At 34.4% G+C, this 23,261-nt stretch overlaps 1 protein-coding gene and 1 pseudogene across 1 annotated transcript in view; one reads left to right on the top strand and one right to left on the bottom strand.

Annotated features, from left to right (window-relative positions):
• Positions 1-4,511: 4,511 nt before the first annotated feature.
• Positions 4,512-5,132, bottom strand: LOC107864942 (annotated as a pseudogene).
• Positions 5,133-17,710: 12,578 nt separating this feature from the next.
• LOC107866029 overlaps positions 17,711-23,261 on the top strand; it is a 6,306-nt gene continuing 755 nt past the window's right edge. The window contains exons 1-4 of the mRNA XM_047408702.1: positions 17,711-17,786; positions 18,709-18,864; positions 18,955-19,090; positions 19,948-20,035. Coding sequence (XP_047264658.1) covers positions 17,711-17,786; positions 18,709-18,864; positions 18,955-19,090; positions 19,948-20,035 — 456 coding nt within the window. The remainder of the gene's footprint in view (positions 17,787-18,708; positions 18,865-18,954; positions 19,091-19,947; positions 20,036-23,261) is intronic.

The following is a 23,261-nucleotide window of genomic DNA, read 5'->3' as shown; positions in this document are numbered from 1 at the left end:
TACTAATTAAGAGTATATTTTATGAGGATAAAGAAGTGTGAGTTATGAAAATAATTTTTACAAATAAAATATTTAAAAGAAATCCCAAATAATGAGAAAAAAGAAAAATGAAAATGAAGATCATTGAGAGTTGCCACTTAGCAGCCTTCAATGTTTCCTTTATAATTATATATAGATACTTATGAATTTATTCGTGCTTTGCGCGTTTGAGCTCTTTATGCGTTTGTAGTTCTAAGAAATCCTTATATGTTACTATAAATATTTCTTGACATATTTGCTAAAAAGATTATCTCAAAATAGTTGGCAGGTTTAAAGGATCAATAGATAATTGAGCACATTTTTTTTCAATTTTATCCTTAGTAATTAATGAAAAAGTAATAAACGTCAATTAGTAACGGTAATATGTGATGTGAGTTTATAGGGTCATATAAGTCAATTTGCACCCCTTAATAATTTTTTACTAAGAGCTGTGCGAAAGACAAACATATCAAGCCAAGTGATATAAGATGGAGTGAATATAAGAAATATTACTAATTATTTTAGTTTTTATTTATCTCCTAAATATGGATAAATATATTTAACAAAAATATGTCAATAACCAAATTTATGTTTAATAAAATTTTAACACATTGGCTTTCATAAAAGTGTGGTTTGTAATAAAATCAAAATCAGTTTAGTTGAAGAAGGAGAAAAAAATACCGGTATATTTTAATGAATCAAAAACATACAAAAAAGTAAATGAATAACGACGACTTATAATATTAAAGCTCTTGTTTCACCCGTATATTAAATCTTTTCAAATGTTAAATGATGTGCTCTTCCAGACCATTATCGTTCTTCCACCCTTATAGCATAATTACGGTATATTACAAAATGCTCACATCTTTTTTTTTTTCACTTGACATTCTATAAAACGAAAAAATAAAGTATAAAACAATATTTCTTCACCTTTTACCCGTTTCTATGTTCTTCACCTTTTTTTTTTGTTTCACATTAACAAATTAATTGTTAAATATTAATTTTATTGACATCACTATAACATAGACGTGTTATTACATTTTAAAAGTTCTTTTTCTTTTCTTGAAAGTGCTAAATTACATACACATTCTTATTTCTGAAATGAAATGATTATGTATGTGCAATATTATTTGTAAGAGTAGATTATCCATATAAATTAAAACAATATTAAATAGCATTAAATTTATGTAAGTTTAATATTTCAAAATTATTCACCATGAAACTGAATTATAAAAAAGGTGAATTACTTCGTAGTGAAAATCACACAAACTTTTTGGAGAGAGGAAAAACTTTCACACAATACTATCATTTTTTTTAATCTTCCAATAACATACAAAATATTATTAAAGTACAAAATTATGAAATTGAGATACAACAAACAGATGGCTAAATACTAATATTAGTCTGGATCTTCAATAACAAATAGACCAAAATATATCTCCAAAAATTTCTTTAGACGATATTAGTTTGAGAGTCACTAATGAATGGACTCATCTCTATCATATAATATCTTGTGCAAGTTAAGCAATATCACTCAAGAAATGAAAGTAATAGGATAAAAAAAAATATATAAAAAGCAAGAAGAAAGAAAGGCATGAAATTGATTTAACTATCTACTTTCGTTGTGACAAAAGCATGAACTTAAAAATTCAAATCTTGTTTCAAAGAGAAAAGTGTGGAGAATTACAATGTTCATTCACATAATGGCCAAGAAAATAGAAAAAACACTCTTTGTTGTTCCAGGCTTGCTTTTCTTTTTCAGTTCACACTTCTTAGAAATTTAAAAGTTTTAAAGAAGAGAATATGAGAAAATCATTTTATAATTAAGATAATTTATTGTGAGTTATGTGTATTATGAATATATTAATAGAATAGGAGTTATCAAAATGGAGAGCTGTGAGTTATGGAGATGATTTTTAAAAAATAACATAATTAAATAAATAAATAAAATATAAAATATAAAATATATATATATATAAAAGATTTTTGATCAAAGAAAAGCTTTACCTAGCTTTTATATAATATATACAAATATGAATTTTATGGTTAGAAATTAGAAATTGAATCAAGTAATAAACTTTGAGAAAAAAAAAAAGAGCAAACCACTCATAAATTTGTAAAAGTTTTTTTTTTTTTTTCGATGGCTCATTCCACATGGTCACAAAATTTATCTTTAATTTTTAAGGTATAAAATGAAAGAAAAATACTCACTTTTTAGTAGCAAAAACCTTTCCCTATTTCCTTTGTTCTTTCATTTCATCTCAAAATATATTAAGAAATTTAATCTATAGTTCTTATTATCCAAAAGTCACGTAAACTTCAGCACCAAATATATTTACAAAAGCATACACTCTATCATAATAAAAAATAATACAAAATTATTTTTTCAATGGAGGCCAATTTTTTCATATTATATTTGTCATCCTCTTCTAACTCCATCCGTTTCATTTTACTTAACCTTATGTTATAAATAAATATTTTAATTGAACTGCCTACTCAAATATTAAAACAAAGAACACAAACTTCAACAGTATAAATTTAATGAAATCAAATTTTCTAAAAATTGTAACCAAGTTAGTCAATAATTACTAACGAAAATGAACTCAATCCTTAAAAAAAAAAAAAAAAAATAGCAAGAGAAATAAAAGTAAAAGAGATCGATAAATAAATAGAATACTCACCAGTCACCATATATTCGATGCTTATAGGGAGACTAAGCTGATAACCTTCATAATCTATATAGTTAATAATCGTTTATGGAAATTATAATCATATTAATAACTGGTAGAAAAAATTTAACTAATTCTAAAAGCAATAATACAGAAATTAAAAAAAAAAAAAACAATGATATGAACATTCAGAAAAAAATATATGTCAATTCTCATCATACATGTAGCATGAATGAATCTAGTCAAGGGGATAAAGAACTAAGATCTCAATTATCATCTTCTTTAGTTGAGTTTAATTTATAGTAGTTAGTAGCCATTTAAGTGAAATTATTTAGACAATTAATGATAGACTATTAGGCTTCCTAAATGGAAAAAGAAATTGAAATAAATAAGAGTAATGAAGGAAAATGCAATTAAGAAAGTTAAAAGAAATATTTTCAGTTTTTTGATATAACACTTCTAACATAATTAAGATAATTAAGCGAATAAAATGAGTGAATCTTGAATAGGTTCTAATATAGTTGATTTTAATGTATAATCAAATAAAATAAAATCTTTTAGAAACACATAATGAAGAGATTATGGTGTAATTGTAATAAAGAGAAAATCATAGCCTTTCAACTTCTAGAAACGGTGATGAATATTAATATGTAATTAATTTTGCACATAAATGAATAAAATAAGAAAGAGGATTTTTGTAAAGGAAATAATAGTAAAAAAAGTTTAGAAAAAGAAGAAAAAAGATAAATAGAATTCTAGACTTTAGAGTGCACCACGTCAGTAATTCTATAATATATATATATATATATATATATATATATATATATATATATATATATTGATTGATTGATTTATAAATGTGAAAAAAAAAATTAGAAAAGAAGAAAAAAGATAAATATAATTGGAGGCAATTGAGAGGTGCTACTCATCATTCTTACAATCTTTCTTTATTATATATATAGATATTAGTTGATTGATTACTTTTTAAAATAAATGAGAAATTGTTTTTACAGAAAATGAAAATTTTATGGGAATATGAAAAGAGATGGAAAGGTGAAGAGTAATAACTAATGTGTAATTATGTGATGTTTAAGAAAGTTAGTCAAATTAAAGAGAATTTACTGTGCGTCTTTTGGAGGCATTTTATATAACATATAAATGAAAGAAATATGATAAAAATAGTCAAAAAAAAAAATCACAAAAAAGATAAATAGCATTAGAGACTTCTAAAGCATGCCACATAAGATTGATTAACATTCTCCTTTATATATATATATATATTGATTGTTATATCCTAAAAAGGAAAAAACTAACGAGAAATATATATATAACAAAAAAAAAAGGCAACTTTCTTTAACTTTCTCCCTCCACTTACGATTTCCTCTTCATTCTTGGCTGAAGCTTTTGGCTTGGGTTTGTTTAACAACCAATTTTATATTTTAACTTGTTGGTATTTGTATTAATGATTTTGTTGATTCCTGTATCCTCTGATTAATTAGGTAAGACTTATTTAACTTTAAATATCCTCTAATTAATTAGGGAAGTGCTTATTTAATCCTGAAGAAACATTTCACACTGTTGAAATAGTTTCTTAGGACAGTGCCTAGCATGATTCAAGTATAATTAATATATTAACTGGTTAAGAAACAGTTAGATTACTGTTATAGTTGTCATATTGATTACAGTATTATTACCAAGGTAACAATAATATTATACACTATTATTTTATTGTATTGTTAATATTATTAATATAATATTTTGTCAACCGTTAAATAATATTGTTATTATTATTATTTTTCCATTGTTGTTATTATTATTTTTTCATTATTCCCCAACAATAGATCCCATGTGAAATGAAACGCCTACAACTTTTAGTCCAGCCGCATTACAAGCATAATGCAGGAGGGGTTCAATTTCTTCAGGTAACACTCCAAATTTTTTCCCTAGTGGGCACAAGGCGCCACCATCATTAGGGGCTTTGATTCGTAGCAAAAAATGGCATTGTGGGTGCCATTTCTTGATCTTATCAACTTCGAGCTCGGAATCAAAGGTTGCAAGATTAACCCCTACAGCGGCTGCATGCTTGATGTGTGAAATAGCCTTGCACGGGTTAGCAAATATGATTCGGTTTGGCCTAATTCCGAGACTGAACACAGTGTCAATCTCCTGTAGACTAGCACAGTCAAAATTAGCACCCAAGTTGGCTAGTTTGGTAATAAGTGCAGGTTCAGTGTTGCATTTGACAGCATAGTGAGGCTTAACATTTGGAAAAGAATGGTTCCGTTTGTCCATAAGCATCTTAATTGTGGCCAAATCAAGCACATAAAATGGTTGGCCAGCTTCATGTTGCTCCTCTGCGATTGAACGGATAAATTTCGTCATCCCATCTTTTGGTATTTGGTGCACATGACTCTAAGTCTTACCAAGAGCTGTAGACAACAACATGATCAAGAAATGTAGTATTAATAGAAGAGAAATCTATTAGCTGAAAATATGATTAAGAGCACTAGAAGAAAGCTAGAGTAGTACTACTATTTAGGCTGTTTCTATGGATATATGGTTATATAGTTATAGAATGGTCATATATGCCAAATATAGTTCACGCTTATTGTAAGACTCACATGGACAAGTTTGTCAAAAAGGATTTTCTTCAAAACTATTTTGCCAAATAGCCACAAGTTTGAAAAAATCGGTCAAATACCCACTTAATTCAATATCACCACCAAATTTTTCAACTTAACAACTTCAGCCCCAAATTTTATAATAATTCACTTTAATCTAATATTTTCAACTTAATAAATTCACCCATAAGTTTTTAATAATACACTTCAACTCACTCCATCATCCACCATTATATATACAAAAATATCTAGGTTTTCAAAAATATTGAAAAAAAAATATTCAAAAGCTAAAAATAGGTGGTGGTTCTTTCCCTCCAAAAAAAGCTCCGATTCCGACGTCCTTTCCGGCGTTATTTTTCGGTAATCAGCTCTAAATCAGTCCACAAACATCATAAGCTTGTCCATTGCATCCATTTTACCCCATTTGTTTGTTATCTTCTCAAACACACTTTCCACCATTGTTAAAAAGCTTTAAATCAGTCACATCACTCAAAAAATCTTTAAAAAGTACATTACAATAGCTCAGAAGACTCCAAGTTCATTTCTCTATTCCATAAAACCAACGATCGTTGCTTAGAAGCAATATTTGCAATTTCAAGTTTTTGTACGAATATTTGCACAGTCATTAACCTGTCATCATCAGCCATCGACCGTGCATACATCCCGACATAGACTCTAAGCATAATCTATTGTCGACCAAAGCTTAATTCTAGCATGTCTATTGCAGAATTTGTTCTGGTTTTTGGCGATTTCATGGGAGAATGGGTGAAGACTCCCAAATGTTGGAAATGAAGATCTTTTACCAAGGAGACAATGCCCATTCTTATCCCCCGCAACAGTCTGTACGCTAAATTCGTTACAAGCGTAATGCAGAGAGGGGATCTAGATTGCGCACCGAGCGATGTGGTGATTAGTTATCTAATGCATTCGAGGGAAAAGGTGAATCCTACGATCATAAATAATGATGTACGTGTACTAACATACATGATGGATGCCGATGCAGATGGATTTAGGCCTATTTTGAGGATAAATTTAGTTGAGAGGTCCTTTGAAGGACCGCAGAATTCATCACCACCCCCATCTCGGCGCCCAGCAGTCGACGATGATTTGAATAATTACGAGAACGATGACGATCATCCAATTAATATGGAAGATGATTCTATGCATATGGAAAACTTTTCATCGGACTCGCAAGGTGGAACGGGATCACAACCAGGACACTCCTTCACCGACGAAAACAACTTCTATTGTGGTCAAACATTCATCGATAAGAAAGAGCTGAAAATACTACTAGACGCAGCAACGCCGAGACAGTCTTTTGATTATTATATGGAGAAGAGCTAGACCAAATTTATGAAGGCAAAATGCTTATCTCGTGGTTGTGGCTGGTTGTTGCGGACAAAAAAGTACAACACCTCGAACAGATTTCACATATACAAGTATGTCGGATTGCACACCTGCGGTATTGAACTCGCCAGTCGCAGGCATAAGAGAATCTCCTCCAAATTGATTTCTTCTCTATGAATAAATCATTTTCAGGATAGTAAAGGTTCAAGCATAAGTGAAATTCAAAGGATTGTATTTAAGGAGATGCATTGCAACGCAAGCTATTGAATATGTTGGAAAGGAAGTGTAATTGCGAAGAACATCATTCGTAGGACACCGGAGCATGGATATGCTTGCTTGCCGGCTTTTTCCCACATGGTGGAGTTATTGAATCCCGGATCTTCCTACTCTATCATGGTAAACCAAATGAATGGATCGTTTTTTTACTACTTCTTAGCATTCAGAGCTTACATACGGGGATATGCCCATATGAGAAACGTAATTGCCGTCGATAACACATAATTGTATGGAAAGTACGGGGGTGTGTTGCTTATACCTTGCACAGAACACCAAAAATTATATCTTTCCAATTGCCTTTTGTATCGTGGATAAAGAGAACGATGCTTCTTGGACCTTCTTCTTCAAGAAGTTGAAGTATATCGTAGAAGATGAACTAGATCTATGTGTCATCTCCGATAGGCAAATTAGCATTGCCAATGCCTTCTCCAGTGTTTATAGTCGTGCATATAATGGACTTTGCATGAGTGTAGACACCTAATTTTGTCCTTCTAAAATTGAATTTTATCTATTTTTAGCTCACCTTACTATGTACCCTCACCCATGTGGTTATACCCCACAAAAATAACAAAAATTCAATAAATCTCTAACCTTATCCTAACAAACTTTATCCATACCCCTACCCACCTACCCACATGAACCCCCTCCTCCTTACCTTTCTTGAACACAAAGCAAAAAAATGGAGGAGGCATATAATACAAATAATCAAAATAGAAGGGGGGACCACACTTAACAGAATATACACACCCTTATATATAGAAGGAGAAGGGAGACCTACTTCAACTTCTCCATTATCTTCTTCACTGGAAAATACAAATTCATACACTATCAACAAAGATACAACCTTTACTCACATATATTGATTTATTCGCACACACTTACTCTCACGGGATCACACATAAACACATCCTTCACCATCTTTACATAGATTAAGAATAAGAAAATACACACACTATTGAGGGAGATGGGGCATCAAGAGAGTTGTAAGGTGAGAGACAGAGAGAGTTTGAAATTGGGGAGTGAGCTGACCAGTAAGATGGAAAGATCGAGAGAGAAGGGGGGGCTAAAATAGAAGAAACGCAAGAGAGAGTAAAAAAGGGAGACGGATATTCACTAAAACAGAGGGGGTGTCTTCCTCACCAAGATTGGGGCACAAATCGTACACATACAAAAATTCCACCGAAAAAGGTTAATTTGGTTTTTGTTTTGGCTGTTGATTCGAACAGAGGTCTGATCTAAATTTGACGAGTTGTTGTTCGTCATCGAGAGACGTTGTTCGAGGTTTTCGGGTCTGGTTTGGTATCTTGATTGCATAATTTGCACAATAAAACTCAATTTGAGGTCCAATTCTATCTCATTATCATTTCGATTTCATTCTATATGCGTGATTGGTTCGTGTAAAGCATGATATAAATATTTGGGTGATATCAATTTTTTATTTGATTTCGTTGACAATGATTGTAGATTATTAAATTGGTGAGCGCGAATTGTTGGAATTTTTTAGAATTAATTTGGGGGTGAGAATTGAAAACTTGATATAATGGGTGAATTTTGATTAGTTTGATTCATTGGTTGTTTGACTTGAAATGAACGTTAATTGAACTTGGTAGTATCATGATACGTCGATTGGTTTAGGCAAACATAGGTTGGGTAGGCAAAGTTTAGAATTTGTGGCTCTGGTTGAATGTTGGAAATTTTGTGGAATATTTGAAATTTTGTTGAATAGTTTGATTTTCTCGCACTAAAAATGTATTCATTTGGCCGGGGAATGCCTCGAGGGATTTGTATTGATTTATCCGGGGAATGCCCCGAAGTATCTTGTACTTGGATGACGTTCGTGTTGAAGGTCCGAGGTGTCGGGTAGTGCATACTCTAGGACTAGTTTAGAATAGGATTTATATTTTCGCATTTTTTCATTTTGGATTGTATAATTGGACTGGACCCTATATTTTGAATTTGTTTTGCTTTTTTTATTTGATTGATTATTTTATGTGTTTTGTGTGGTTTATACATTCGTAGTGTCAAATTAGCCTAAATGCTCCACCAAGCGATCGTGGTTGAACCATGGGATCGAGGGATGCCTAACACCTTCCCTTCGGTCGACAGAATTCCTTAACCGGAATCTCTGTTCGCGGATCAATTTTAAAGTCAAATTGTTTTGAAAAAGGATTTCCAAAGGTGACTTGGTACACCTGATTTATGTCAAGTGGCGACTCTGAATTTAATTGTAAATAATCCTTTTCGAAATAAATTTTCATATTTTGTCACTTTAATAATAAAAACCCTTTCAAACTTTCAAACCTTAAAATCGAATATTTTTGGTCAAAAAAGGGATTTGATAGCTCTGGTGACTTTGCTGGGGACGACTTCAGAATTCGAGCTTATTTTTGAGTTGTATTAGCTTAGTTTGACACTATGGGTGTATAGATATTTTGTTTGTGTTGTTTTATGTTGAGTGCGTACGTGCTCTATGTTTACAGTTTTTACCTTATGTGTTACCGCTTTATATCTGGCATCATGTACATAACCCGAGTCATTATTTCTGCAACAAGTCCGTAGTACACGTGTGTACATGACCTATAGTTGAGTCACCCTTATTTTAGAAGGGGGAGCCGTTGGGTTGTATGGAGTAGGTGGAAAGCTGTCGTAGCCACTATCGACCATACGCTCTCCGAACAGCCTTGCTAGTGAACCCCAACGTAGGTCAGCCTTTAGATCATGCTTATGTGCATCATATTGAGACCTAGCGGGGCCCACTTGGTCCTTTATAGAAGACTCACCTCTAAAGCATCCCTATGTGCTAAATGTTGCATCTCTGAGGGTAACATAGTCATTTGACGGATTGATTTAGGGAAAAAACATGTGTTAGAAGTAAAGTGTGTAGGCAATTGAAAAAAAAATAAAAAATGAAAAAAAGGGAAAAGATAAGCGAGTTAGAAAAAAAGAGAGCTTTATAGTTTTTAGAGTTCTTTATGGTTTTTGTTTTTCACAATCCAAAAATTCAAAAAGATTTTTTACCTTTCGCACTCATTGTCTCAAAAACATCAAAAAGATTTTCCTTCTGTTCCTTTACCATGCATTCATGATTCAAAAATTTCAAAAAGATTTTTTTAATTGGAGTTTTCTTATAAAGAAAAAAATGCAAAAAAAATGATAAAAGTTTTGTACATTTCATAAATTGAAAATACCAAAAAGATTTTTTTTTCATAGTTGTTGGTGTCATTTTTATGTGAAGTGTCAAATTGAAAGCTCAAAAAGATTTTGTTGACATTTTGCATCTTCTGTTTGTGCTCGTGTCTCTCAAGTCAGGGTGTTGGTTATTTAATCCTCAATTGTCCAATCTGGACGAACTATGCACCCCTGATTCTCTTCTCTCGGGAGTGAGATATGTAGGCAACTTATTGTGGATTCGGGGATCTTCTTTCGAAAATCCAAAAAAATATTTTCTTCACTCTTCATTTAGAGTAGGTGTCATATACATCTTCAAGAGAAAACTACAAAAAAAAAATTTCTTTAATAGGTTCAAGTTTTATTTTCGCATGAAATTCAAAATTGAAAACCCAAAAAGAGTTTTTTTGGTAAACATAGGTTTCATTTTGTATAGGGATGTTAAACCTAAAAAATGCAAAAAGGGATTTTCGTCAATTCTTTTGACAATTTTTCTTTTTTCTTTTCTTCTTAAAATTTTAAGAAAAAGAAAAAGAGGTTAGTTTATTTGGCCATGTTGGCAAGACTTCACAAACTACGCACACTTGATTCTTCTCTTTCGGGGGTGAGATACGTAGGCGCCCCTCTTGGGTTCGGTGATCTTTTCAAGAAAAAAAAGTGGTTTTAAAAAAAGTGTTGAACTCTAACACATTTGTTTTTTTTTTGTTGAGTCAGTTTAAGGTGGTTGGTTTGTGGCATTCTGGCTGATCCTTCACATCACACCAAATCCAAAGGGTTAGTTGTGTCCAACAAAGATATAGAGAGTGACATTATGGATCAAACAAAGAATCAGCAAAATGAGAGTTTGAAGAAAGAGATTAGGAGGCTAAGACAACAAATGACAGAAATGCATCGAGCTTGGGTCAGTGGGTTGCCGCCTCCTCCATTTCCCTTTATTGATCCCACAAATACCTCGAGTTTCTACCAAAATCTCAAAGTCAGTTTTCTACTGTTGTTGATGCATCACAACATGACTCAGAATTCATTCCAAGCCAAAAGCATCTCAATTCTTCCACCACTTTTCTTCTAGCTCCTCAGCATAAGCTTGCTACATTCACAACACCACATGTCGTCTGTGATCTTGTTGCTCAATCCTCTACTGGAACTTCCACACTGGCTCGCCCAATGGTTGTGCATCCCCATGCTGCTAATAAACCTATATTCAATACTCTTGGTGATCATTGTTATACTCCTGAGTCTGTTTTTAAGTTAACTGGACCACCAAAATTTCTTAACAAGAAGTCCAGTGTGCTAGAAGAGTTGGAGAAAATGGTTGGAAAAATGAAGAGTACAAAAAATGCTATGAAAATTTTTTTAGGACCCGCGGGTAAAGAGGATGTTTCATACAAAGACTGGGGCATGCCTTCAAGCGCTAACCTTTCTCCAATCTTTGTGATGTCAAAATTTGAGGAGCAAGATGGGCATGAGGAATCTGTGAAATATTTGGAACAATATTGTATTCAATTAAGGGAACCTGGAGGGAAGAAGAATGAGAAAGATGACACTGCTATTGTAGTTGGAGAACGGGCATATCCAAGAAGAAGAAGACGTCGTTGCCGTCAGTCTCAAGCCCAAGTTCATACCCAAGCTCTCCATAATCACTCCCAAAATTCATTATACTCTGTGTCCCCACCTCCATATATAGTATATTGCGCACAACCATATGTTCAACTCCCTCCTTACCCACAATGGCGTACACCAATTCCTCAAAGTCATCATCCAATTCCACAAACATACCAAAGCCCTTCTAGGCCCGATGTTCGATCTAAGTTAAATAATGAAATGAGGCAGAAATTGAGGGATAGTTTCACACCAATTAGAGAGTCGTATGCCAGTTTGTTCCAGAGATTGAGACAAAGGGGCATGATTACTCCTCTCCTTGGGCACACTCCTAATTGGCGTTTAAGAAATTTTGATCATAATACATAATGTGCGTATCATTCTGATGCTCAGGGTCATAGTATTGAAGATTATCGAGATTTGAAAAGAGAAATTGAAAAAATGATTCAAGATGGATCAATTATGGTGCAGAACATTGATAGTGAGGGCATCTCCAGTCATGTTGATATGCAAACCAGTGGCTAATTTGTCAGGCTGAGCAATTGAGAAGTCACTCCTCTCCCTACTAGGAAGAGGTCTGGTAGTTTGTTTTGTTTTATTTTCTATTTTCCAAAGTATTTCATGGTTGTAGTTTGGGAATTATCTTATTTTGTCCTTTTGTCATTTATGTTCGAACCCTCTATCTTTTATTTCAATTAAATAGATTGTCCCTTTTTTTCTTTTGTGTTTAAATATATGTTGTTTGTTTATTTTCTTCACATAGTGCATTTTATATTGGCTCTAGTGATATGACATGCTGGCAAAATTCTTTGCTAGATCTTAAAATCCAATTTGAGCATGAACTTTGAATCAGAGGGCTAAAGTTAGAAAAAGCATGTGAGAAATAGGTAGAGTGTTAAAACATTTGGTAACCATGTTGAAACCTTCTTTCAAAATTAAGGTAATTGTTTTGAGAATCACCAGAATAACTTGGTCATCAATTGTAAGGCATGCCTCAATTAGGTTGAACAGTGGATGTGTGATCCTATATCAAGAGGAACAGAAAGAAAATCAGCTCCACGAAATCATGAGTCATTCAATGTAAGGAATGTACAACCAAAGTGGAGTTGTATGCTAAAAAAACGTAGAAGAAGTACTGACGCACAGACTCAGTCAAAGTTAATGTTGTAAAAGATATCGCACATGATCTTTATCTCCAACTTTCAAATTGCATGTTATGTACTTGCATTTTCAAGGATTGATATGACGAAGGCATTTCATTCTGCTATCCAAATATTGTGTTATCCTTTGTTTACCCCATTTGAGCATTAGTTTTATTTTCTTTCATACACCTCTTTTGGAATCAAGATAGAGTCAACAAAGCTCAAAAGAAGAATGTCGGGCAAAAGAATAGAGTCAGAAAAGTTTCCAAAAAAAAAAAGAGAGAAAGAAAAATGTGTCGAAAAAGAAAGAAAATATGAGTGTCGAAAAAAATAGAATCAGAAAAAAATCCCAAAGAGAAAAGAAAAAAAAAGAAAAACCAGAATCAATTAAAAGAACAAGCTGCCAAAACTACGCATGACCTGGTTCTCCTCTCTCGGGGGTGAGATACGTAGGCTGCCCTACCCGGGGCTCAGTCCAACCAAATAAACAATGTAAAGTCACCTAGTCAAAAGAAACTGGGGCATGAGGTAATCCTTATTGTTTGAGTCGATTCCAAAAGTTGTAAGTGTCACCCCACTTCAGGTGTCGTTGGGCCTCATGCCATTTTTTCTTTCTAACCCTATCCAAAAACCAAGTTACAACCAAAGAACGACCTTCAGATCAATCTTTAAGAATGTTAAGGCTAAGCATGCAATGGATATGATGACACATTTTGGGAACTACTCGTCTTCCTCTGCATAAGAAATCAGGAGAGAAATAAAAATGAGAGAGTCTTATTGGTGAAAACCCTCACAGGCACCATAAGGCGATGGTAAGTTGAGAGAGATAAAAATGAGAGAGTCTTATTGGTGAAAACACCACGGGCACTATAAGGCGATGGTGAGTTGAGAGAAAAATGAGAGAGACTTGTTGGCAAAAATCCTTCAATTTGCAACTAGCCGAATGAGCTCTTCAAATGCAATGGGTCCAAGAAAATAACTTAGTTTTAGAGCCATTAACTTAAGAACAATTGGTAGAAAGTTTGGATGGAAATATTAGACAGCTTGATCCAAAATTCATGGCATAATTATTAGAGTTGACTGTCATTCCTTAGTAAATTTTCCATTTCTTTATTTCAAATGGGGACGTTCATTGTATTTTCTTTATTCTCTTTATTTTTATTTTCTTTTCTCGAGTCAGTTGTCCAAATAAAAGTCATTGTCATTTTTCTCTTGTCTTTGAGTCAAGTCCGTATCAAAACAAGTGAGAAAAGTTTTTAAAACTGGCTACTAGCTTCTTAGATTGCACAAGGCAAGACAAAAGACCAACACGAGAAAGAGACATGATCGTGAGCCGAAATAAGGCATTCTGAAAGTTTTGTCAATAGAAAAGTTTAGGAACTTATGAAAATATCAAGGTTTAAAGGATTTATCTGAGAAGCATGGCAAAGCAGAAATACTGTATTTGTTTCAGAGTCACTCTTAATAATCTGAGTTTGAATCAATGATGCAGCGAGTCAATGACATATGCTAATGGTTAAAAGTAAAATTAATGTGACAGGGGAAAGAGCGATTTCCATGAAAGCCAAAGCCACAAACCAGCCACCATGTTTTTAAACTAACAAGTTTTCTTTGTATGAAACAGGAACACATGTTACCTTTGAATCAAGGATTTCAAAGCCTAAACATCAAAAGTTGCAATGCCTCACTTCCACAAATACAGGAGAGGCACTTCTTTGTTTGGTAATTCAAGAGGTATTTTTAAGGAGATGCACTTCCTTGTTTGGGCAATTCAAGCAACATTTGTAAGGAGACACACTTTCTTGTTTGAGAAATTCAAGCAACATTTGTAAGGAGACACACTTCCTTGTTTGGTAATTCAAATAACATTTGTAAGGAGATACATTTCTTGGTTTGGGTAATTTAAGCGGTATTCATAAGGATATGCACTTTCTAGCGGCATTTGTAAGGAGACACACTTCCTTGTTTGGTAATTCAAGTGGCATTTGTAAGGAGACACACTTCCTTGTTTGTGTAATTCAAATAAAAGTTGTAAGGAGATGCACTTCCTTGTTTGGACAATTCAAGCAATATTTTTAAGGAGACACACTTCCTTGTTTGGTAATTCAAGCGTATTTGTAAGGAGACATACTTCCTTGTTTGGTAATTCAAGCGGTATTTTTAAGGAGACGTACTTTCTTGTTTGCGCAATTCAAGCAACATTTATGAGGAAACACACTTCCTTGTTTGGTAATTCAAGCGACATTTATGAGGAGACGCACTTCCTTATTTGGTCATTCAAGCAAAATTTGTAAGGAGATTCACTTCCTTGTTTGGGTAATTCAAGCAACATTTGTAAGGAGATGCACTTCCTGGTTTGGGTAATTTAAGTGGTATTTGTAAGGAGATGCACTTCCTAGCAGCATTTGTAAGGAGACGTACTTTCTCGTTTGGTAATTCAAGTGGCATTTGTAAGGAGACGCATTTGCTTGTTTGTTTAATTCAAGCGGCATTTGTAAGGAGACACACTTCCTTGTTTGGGTAATTCAAGCGGCATTGGTAAGGAGAAGCACTTCTTTGTTTGGTTAATTTAAGTGGCATTTGTAAGGAGACGCATTTTCTTGTTTGTGTAATTCAAGCAGCATTTGTAAGGAGACGCACTTCCTTGTTTTGGTAATTCAAGAGACATTTGTTAGGAGATGCACTTCCTTGTTTGGAAATTCAAGTGGTATTTGTAAGGGGATTCACTTCCTTGTTTAGACATTTCAAGCAACATTGGTAAGGAGACGCACTTCCTTGTTTGGTTAATTCAAGTGGCATTTGTAAGGAGATGTATTTCCTTGTTTGTGCAATTCAAGCGGCATTTGTAAGGAGACATACTTCCTTGTTTGGGTAATTCAACCGAAATTTGTAAGGAGATGTACTTTATTATTTGGGTAATTCGACCGGCATTTGTAAGAAGACGCACTTCCTTATTTGGGTAACTCAAGCGGCATTTGTAAGGAGATGCACTTCCTTGTTTTGATAATTCAAGCAACATTGGAGCCTGCCCGAAGCACAGGGCGAATAAATGGAAAGTCAAACAACAAGGTAAAGAAATTGAAAGTCAACAAATTGAAAAATAGTAAGTCAGGAGCCCACCTGGAGAACAGGTTGAAGAAATTGCAAGTCAGGAGCCTGCCTGAAGAATAGGGTGATGAAATAGCAAGTCAGGAGTCAAGGAAAGTTGCATAGAAAGGATTTTTGTAATTTTATTTATTTTTAACTTATAATTTTCATTTCTGATGTAATAACAGAGCCACGTATCGGAACCTCGACGGGGCCTCACTCGACTCTCCAACTTGGTATAGTCCATCTTCCTTCCAATCCTTTGAGATACTCGTCACTTGATTCCTTCATAACTTGGGTAGTTAGGATGTCCTAGTGTAGACTCGGTTTTCCTCCTCCTTTTTGTTTCATTCTCTTTGAATAATGATCGGGACAAAATTCTGTCTCGTTGTCTACTTCTTTGTCAGAAAACACTTCGTGTTTACATTCAAAAGGGGATGTTGTAGACACTTAATTTTGTCCTCCCAAAATTGAATTTTATCCATTTTTAGCTCACCTTACTATATACCCTCACCCTTGTGATTATACTCTACAAAAATACAAAAATAACAAAAATTCAATAAATCCCTAACGTTATCCTAACAAACTTTATCCATACCCCTACCCACTATCCACATGACCCCCCCTCCTCCTTACCTTTCTTGAACACAAAGCAAAAAAAAGAGGAGGCATATAATACAAATAATCAAAATAGAAGGGGGGGGACCACACTTAACAGAATATACACACCCTTATATATAGAAAGAGAAGGTAGACCTACTTCTGCTTCTCCATTATCTTCGTCACTAGAAAATACAAATCCATACACTATCAACATAGATACAACCTTTACTCACATATATTCATTCATTCGCACATACTCACTCTCACGGGATCATACATAAACACATCCTTCATCATCTTTACATAGATTAAAAACAAGAAAATACACACACTGTTGAGGGAGATGGGGCATCGAGAGAGAGTTGTAAGGTGAGAGACAGAGAGAGTTTGAAATTGGGGAGTAAGAGACTAGTAAGAAGGAAAGATCGAGAGAGAACGGGGCTAAAATAGAAGAGACGCAAGAGAGAGTCAAAAAGGGAGATGGATATTCACTAAAATAGAGGGGTTATCTTCCTCACCAATATTGGGTCACAAATCATACACACAAAAATTCCACCGAGAAAGGTCAATTTGGTTTTTGTTTTGGCTGTTGATTCGAACGGAGGTCCAATCGAAACTTGACAAGTTGCTGCTCATCGTCGAGGGATGTTGTTCGAGGTTTTCGGGTCTGGTTCGGTAAATTATTGCATAATTTGTACAATAAAAGCTCAATTTGAGGTTCAATTCTATCTCATTATCATTTCGATTTCATTCTATATGCGTGATTGGTTCGTGTGAAGCATGATACGAATATTTGGGTGATATCGATTTTTTTTTTTGGTTTCGTTGACAATGATTGTGGATTGTTAAAGTGGTGATCATGAATTGCTGAAATTTTTGAGAATTAATTTGGGGGTGAGAATTGAAAACTTGATATAATGGGTGAATTTTGATTAGTTTGACTCATTGGTTGTATGACTTGAAATGAACGTTAATTGAACTTGGTAGTATCATGATATGTCGATTGGTTTACGCAAACATAGGTTGGGTAGGCAAAGTTTAGAATTTGTAGCTCTGGTTGAATGTTGGAAATTCCATAGAATATTTGAAATTTTGTTGAATAGTTTGATTTTCTCGCACTAAAAATGCATTCATTTGGCCGGGGAATGCCTCGGGAGATTTGTATTGATTTATCCGGGGAATGACCCGCAGTATCTTGTACTTGAAGGACGTTCGTGTTGAAGGCCCGAGGCGTCAGGTAGTGCCCGAGGCGTCAGGTAGTGCATACTCTAGGACTAGTTTAGAATAGGATTTATATTCTTGCATTTTTTTATTTTGGATTGTATAATTGGACTGGACCCTATATTTTGAATTTGTTTTGTTTTGTTTGTTTGATTGATTGTTTTATGTGTTTTGTGTAGTTTATACATTCGTAGTGTCAAATTAGCCGATATGCTCCACCAAGAGACCGTGGTCAAACCACAGGATCGAGGAGTGCCTAACACCTTCCCTTCGGTCAACAGAATTCCTTAATTGGAATCTCTGTTTACGGATCAATTTTAGTGTCAAACTATTTTGAAAAAGGATTTCCAAAGGTGACTTGGCACCCCCGATTTATGTCAAGTGGCGACTCTGAATTTAATTGTAAATAATCCTTTTCAAAATAAATTTTCATCTTTTGTCACTTTAATAATAAAAATCCTTTCAAACTTTTGAACCTTAAAATCCAATATTTTTGGTTAAAAAAGGGGTGTGACAATGAGGCACCTCGCTGAAAATCTTCGTGTAAATTAGCACTGTGGAGAACATCTTTACCTGTTCTACGCCGCGACAAAGGCTTATATAGTTGATGAGTTTAGCGAGCATTTTATTGAATTAAAAAATAATGCCCGGAGGCAGCACATGTCCTTGAAAATGTGCTTGGTTTTGAGAAATAGAGTAGAACACACTTCTCGGGAAATAGGTACGAGGTGATGACCACATTTATCGCTGAGTCGCTCAACTCGGTGTTTATGAATGAACGGAAGTACCCCGTGTCGTACATATTCAATTCAATTGCTAGAAAATTTGGTGAAAATTTTAGGGAGTAGCATGCCTTTGTAGTTGGTCAAAACAACAAATTTGTGCCTTGTGTGAAAAAAATCCTAAGGGATAACAAGAGTGCAAATGATTCCTTGTATGTTACTAATGCAAATGAAGGTGTCAACCAATTCACAGTGTCTGGTAATGACGTTACTGCCAAAGTCAATCTATTGGAGAGGAGTTGTTCTTGTCAGAAATTTGACTTGGTGAAAATGTCGTGCGAACTTGTGATGGCAGCTTTGCGAACAAAGTATGGGGATGGTGTAGGTTATGGTAACTCCATCTATGAGTAGTCTTCACCAATTTATAAAGCTGAAACTTACCTCCTCGCGTACTCGAAAGCTATTAACGTTGTCCCTTCAGAGGCCGAATGGACTGTGCCACAGGAAGTGCAAGACACTAAGATTTCTCCATCCCCCTACGATCTCAAACTCGGAATGAAGAAAGTCAAATACACTAAGGGCGTCGGTGAGACATTGAAGTCCAAAAGGAGGAATACGTGTTCAATATGCAAGAAATTCGGGCACAAAAAAACCACATGTAGAATGGTCAACAAATCGTAGACAACTTTTTTTTTGCTTCAGTTGTAAAGCTACTATTTTGGGGGATAAATGTTCATTTTTGTAGAATTTAACGTTCAATTGTGATCGACTTAAAGCCTCGTCTATTATAGACTATGTAATTTCTACGGTATATCGTGCACACGGTCTATAAAATATTATGTATTAGTTATATGATTACTTATCAAACATGCTATGTTGGTATTTTTACCGCCTTATCTCTCCAATAGATTCAATGAATCATTATTTTCCATTCCCATTTAATGAAAAGCTGCAGAGACGTCTGTTCTCAAGAAAAACCTCTGGTATACGCAAGCCAAACATTTTCTATTATCACACGCGTCGACTGACCATTGGGTGGAAATATGAAAGGACATCTTCTATAGGTTTATAAATAAAGTGACTATTTCTATGTAACCCTTTAGCTGTTCCTAAACCCAACACACCAGAAATTCTCATCTTCTTTCCCAAAATTGAAAACATGACTGGCCATCGGATTCTTCTTCGCCCAATCATACGAGTTCCATCTCGTCACTATGATCTGTTGTTGCTGCGTAATGTCCTTGATCGGCTTTTCTACGGCCTGGGAGAAGACCGAGCATACTTGGAGTGTGAGCTCCGACGTATTGCTTGTTTTCTCTGAGCAATTCTGGAGAAGCTTGACATGAACGACAATGACTACATCACACCCCCCCCCCCACACACACACGCACACCCACACACTATCCCCCTGAATTTAGTTTAGGTTTTTATTTTACTTTATGTATTTAATTTTTTTTTTTATTGTTTATTGTAGAAGAAGCTTTCTTGGTAGGATTGTTGTTAGAAGAAAGCTTCTTCTTTTTTTGCTTATTTTGGTTGATCTGGCTACTGTGCTAATGGATGTATGATTCTCAAATTTCTGCAATGAACCAATGTTAATATAAGTATTTCTGTTTTCAAATTTTATTTCCCTCATTTTGGTTATTGTTGTTTTTTGAGTTTTCTTTATTACATGTTCAATGAATGCAATTGTAGATCGACTTGATTGAATTCACGTAGAGTAAATATAGATCACATAAATAGTCTATCGTCGATCGTAGACTCAGTATCACATCGACGAAACATAATAGTCGACCGTAGACTATATGAATCGATGGCCCGTGAATGACTTTTAGTTTGAAAGAAAATAATTAAATTAAAAAAGTTTTAAACAAATAATCACATGATTTGGGGCTGGTGAAAGGAAATAACTAAATTAGAAAAGATTTAAATCAATAATTCACATGTTTTGGGCTGGTTAAATAAAATAAGTAAATTTAAAAAAGTTTAAAAACATAATCACATGATTTGAGGGTGTTGAAAGAAAATAATTAAATTAAAAAAGCTTTAAACACATAATCACATGATTTGGGGGTGGTTAAACAAACAATCTTGAACTGTTGGTGACATTTAATAGACTGTCATCGATGTTAACCTATGTCAAATCCATGTAAAAAATATATTTGTACTTTGAGGGTCCATCGATCCGCTTGGTCTACTGTAGACTTACACCTTCAGGAGTGCATAGATTGGTCTCCTGATTATTCATAGACCACATAGTTTTATGTACACTGCTATAGACCAACACTTGGATGTTGTTTAAAAATGAATAAATAAATTAAAAATAAATGTAGTGTGGGTTTGTACACATATAAAGGAGAGTAAACTAGTCACATAATCATATTAGATTTAATTATGTGACGAAAGTAATAAAGAATGGTAATACAAAGGTGATAAACACAACCCAAGACATGATAAACTGAAAAAGGACAAAAGCGTAAGCTGAAATAATAATTGGTAACGTAAAGTAAATTAATCTATTTAGTTATTTGTGGGAGAAAGTCGCAAACTGACATTAACCACCATGTGGACTCATGGAGTCTGATCTCGGCCCGATTAGCTAAGCTATCCTATACCATGTCGGGCATAATACATGACATAACATGAGTTGCTAGTAGGGATACATAAATATCCCTCTTTGATATTCATGATAAAGAGTCATCCGACTTGAGGAATGATCTTTATCCTACGTAGGCAAATGTAGTTTGGGCATTTGTCATTTAAATCTATGACTTTTCGGTCAGCCATCTAACTCCCTTAAGCTCATAAAATTATATTTTTATCTTATTAGCTCTTGATAAAAATGTGAGCCTTGTTAACCCTCAAATTTTGGATAATTTATTTTTGGTTTTTTTGTACCTGAAATATGAATTTTTTATTCAAATCATGTTTAGGGATGTTAAAAGGGTAACCCGGAAGAATTTTGAAATTTTTGGATGGGGTTCGGGGTAATTTTGAGACACAGAGGCAGTGAGCCTCCGCGATAGCCCCGCGTCGTGGAGGCTGGTGCCCGCGATAGGTCCGTGACGCGGAGGATAGGCTCCGCGCTAGCCCCTGTGTCGCAGAGGCTGTGTTTTCCTGTGTATTTAACTAAAGTCTTAGAGGGTGTTTTTGGTCTTTTCCCCTTTAAACCCATTTTCCACGACTTAAAACATCCCCTAATCGTTATAACCCCCTTTTTACAATCCCTAAACAATCTTTCCACAACAAGAGAGGAGAAAACTACCTAGGGCTGAGAATTTTTGTATCCAAGGGTCAAATTTCTCTTCGTTTCCAAGGCATGTGGGACTATCCTAAACCTCATGGGAGTAATTTTAAGGTTTTTTCTTCAATATTTTAAGATATATAACTAAGGATAAGTATTGGGTTTTGGAAATCGTTTCAAAAGTATGCATTCATGAACCCATTTTGATGAAGTATGTGTTTATCGTGAGGGTTCCCTAAATTTGAACTTTATTCATGTGTATGTAAGTAATGGGTTTTTAAGAATTTATATGAGACCATGATTAACATCATGGAAAAAGGGAATTTCACAACTCATGCTCAAAATCACCTTTCAAATCTCATCTCATATATGCAAAAGATTTTAATTCATGCTCTTAAGTTGTTTCTCGAAATCGTTCATATCCACATACGTAATTATCATTCGAAATCTATAAAGAAAAACATAATTTAGCCCATGATATTTAGAATAGCTCTACACTCCTTGAATTTGAAAAGATGTGGTGAAAAATCGAACCTTGAAGTTGAAGATCCGCAAACCCTAGGTAGTTTCTCATCTCTTTCTTATGGAGAGATGGTTAAGGATTTGGTGAGGTGCAAATAACGTGTTTAAGACTTAATATTCATCCAAAGAGGGTTGGGAACGGTTATGGGATGATAAAAGACCTGTATGCCCTTAAAATAAATCAAAAAAAAATATTTTTTGATGCCCCGTAAAGGCTTTGTGGCGCATGGCCAAAGAAAAGCTGAGGCCATGTGCTTTGGCGATTGCTTTGCAGCGCAGGGCCAACGCGGACCCTGGATAGTGCCTTACTCAAACACTCATAACTTTTTCTTCGAATTCGGATTGACAAACGGCCGGTGGCATTGGAAAGAAGACTCGAAGGGCTTTAATTTGATATATAGTAAGCCACATGAATCTTTATATCCTAAGATAAATGATCACTAGAAATTGACCCAAGAAAAATCGTCAACTAAAAGTCAATTAATAGGAAAGTGCTCAACTTAACTTCTGAGCTAGGAGATTTTTATGGTGTATATTCATCACCAAGGATGTTTCCACACTAAGTAAATGTTATTCACACTTATAGCTAAGTAGAAATCATTGGGTTCGGATCTATAAACGTAAGAAAGGCGTTCAACTTTAGCCCGAAAGTACGAGTTGTTACAGTGGGTGGGAGAGGGAAAAAATATTACTCTTGAGAGTATATTGAGGCTCCTGATACCACATAAGAGTATAAAAGTTGTTTATTTACGATGTGTAGAGGCACTTTAAATACACGCAAAGATTAACAATAACTCCTAAATTACAAGAGGAGTATTCCTTGTGGACCCTAAATAAAAAATGTGTAATCCTAATCCTATAAGCCGTAGGTAACTAACTAGCAACACAATATCTGCACAATTAAAGAACGTGCAGTAACAATACTATTGAATATACACAAGTACAGAGTGTTGGTGTTATGTGCCAATAATTTCGTGGTTCGTTATGTTATAATTTGTGAACATGACTTACATAGCATTTGA

The sequence above is a fragment of the Capsicum annuum genome, chromosome 3 (genome assembly GCF_002878395.1).
Source record: "Capsicum annuum cultivar UCD-10X-F1 chromosome 3, UCD10Xv1.1, whole genome shotgun sequence".
Lineage (NCBI taxonomy): Eukaryota > Viridiplantae > Streptophyta > Magnoliopsida > Solanales > Solanaceae > Capsicum > Capsicum annuum.
This window is presented reverse-complemented; position numbering and strand designations above follow the sequence as displayed.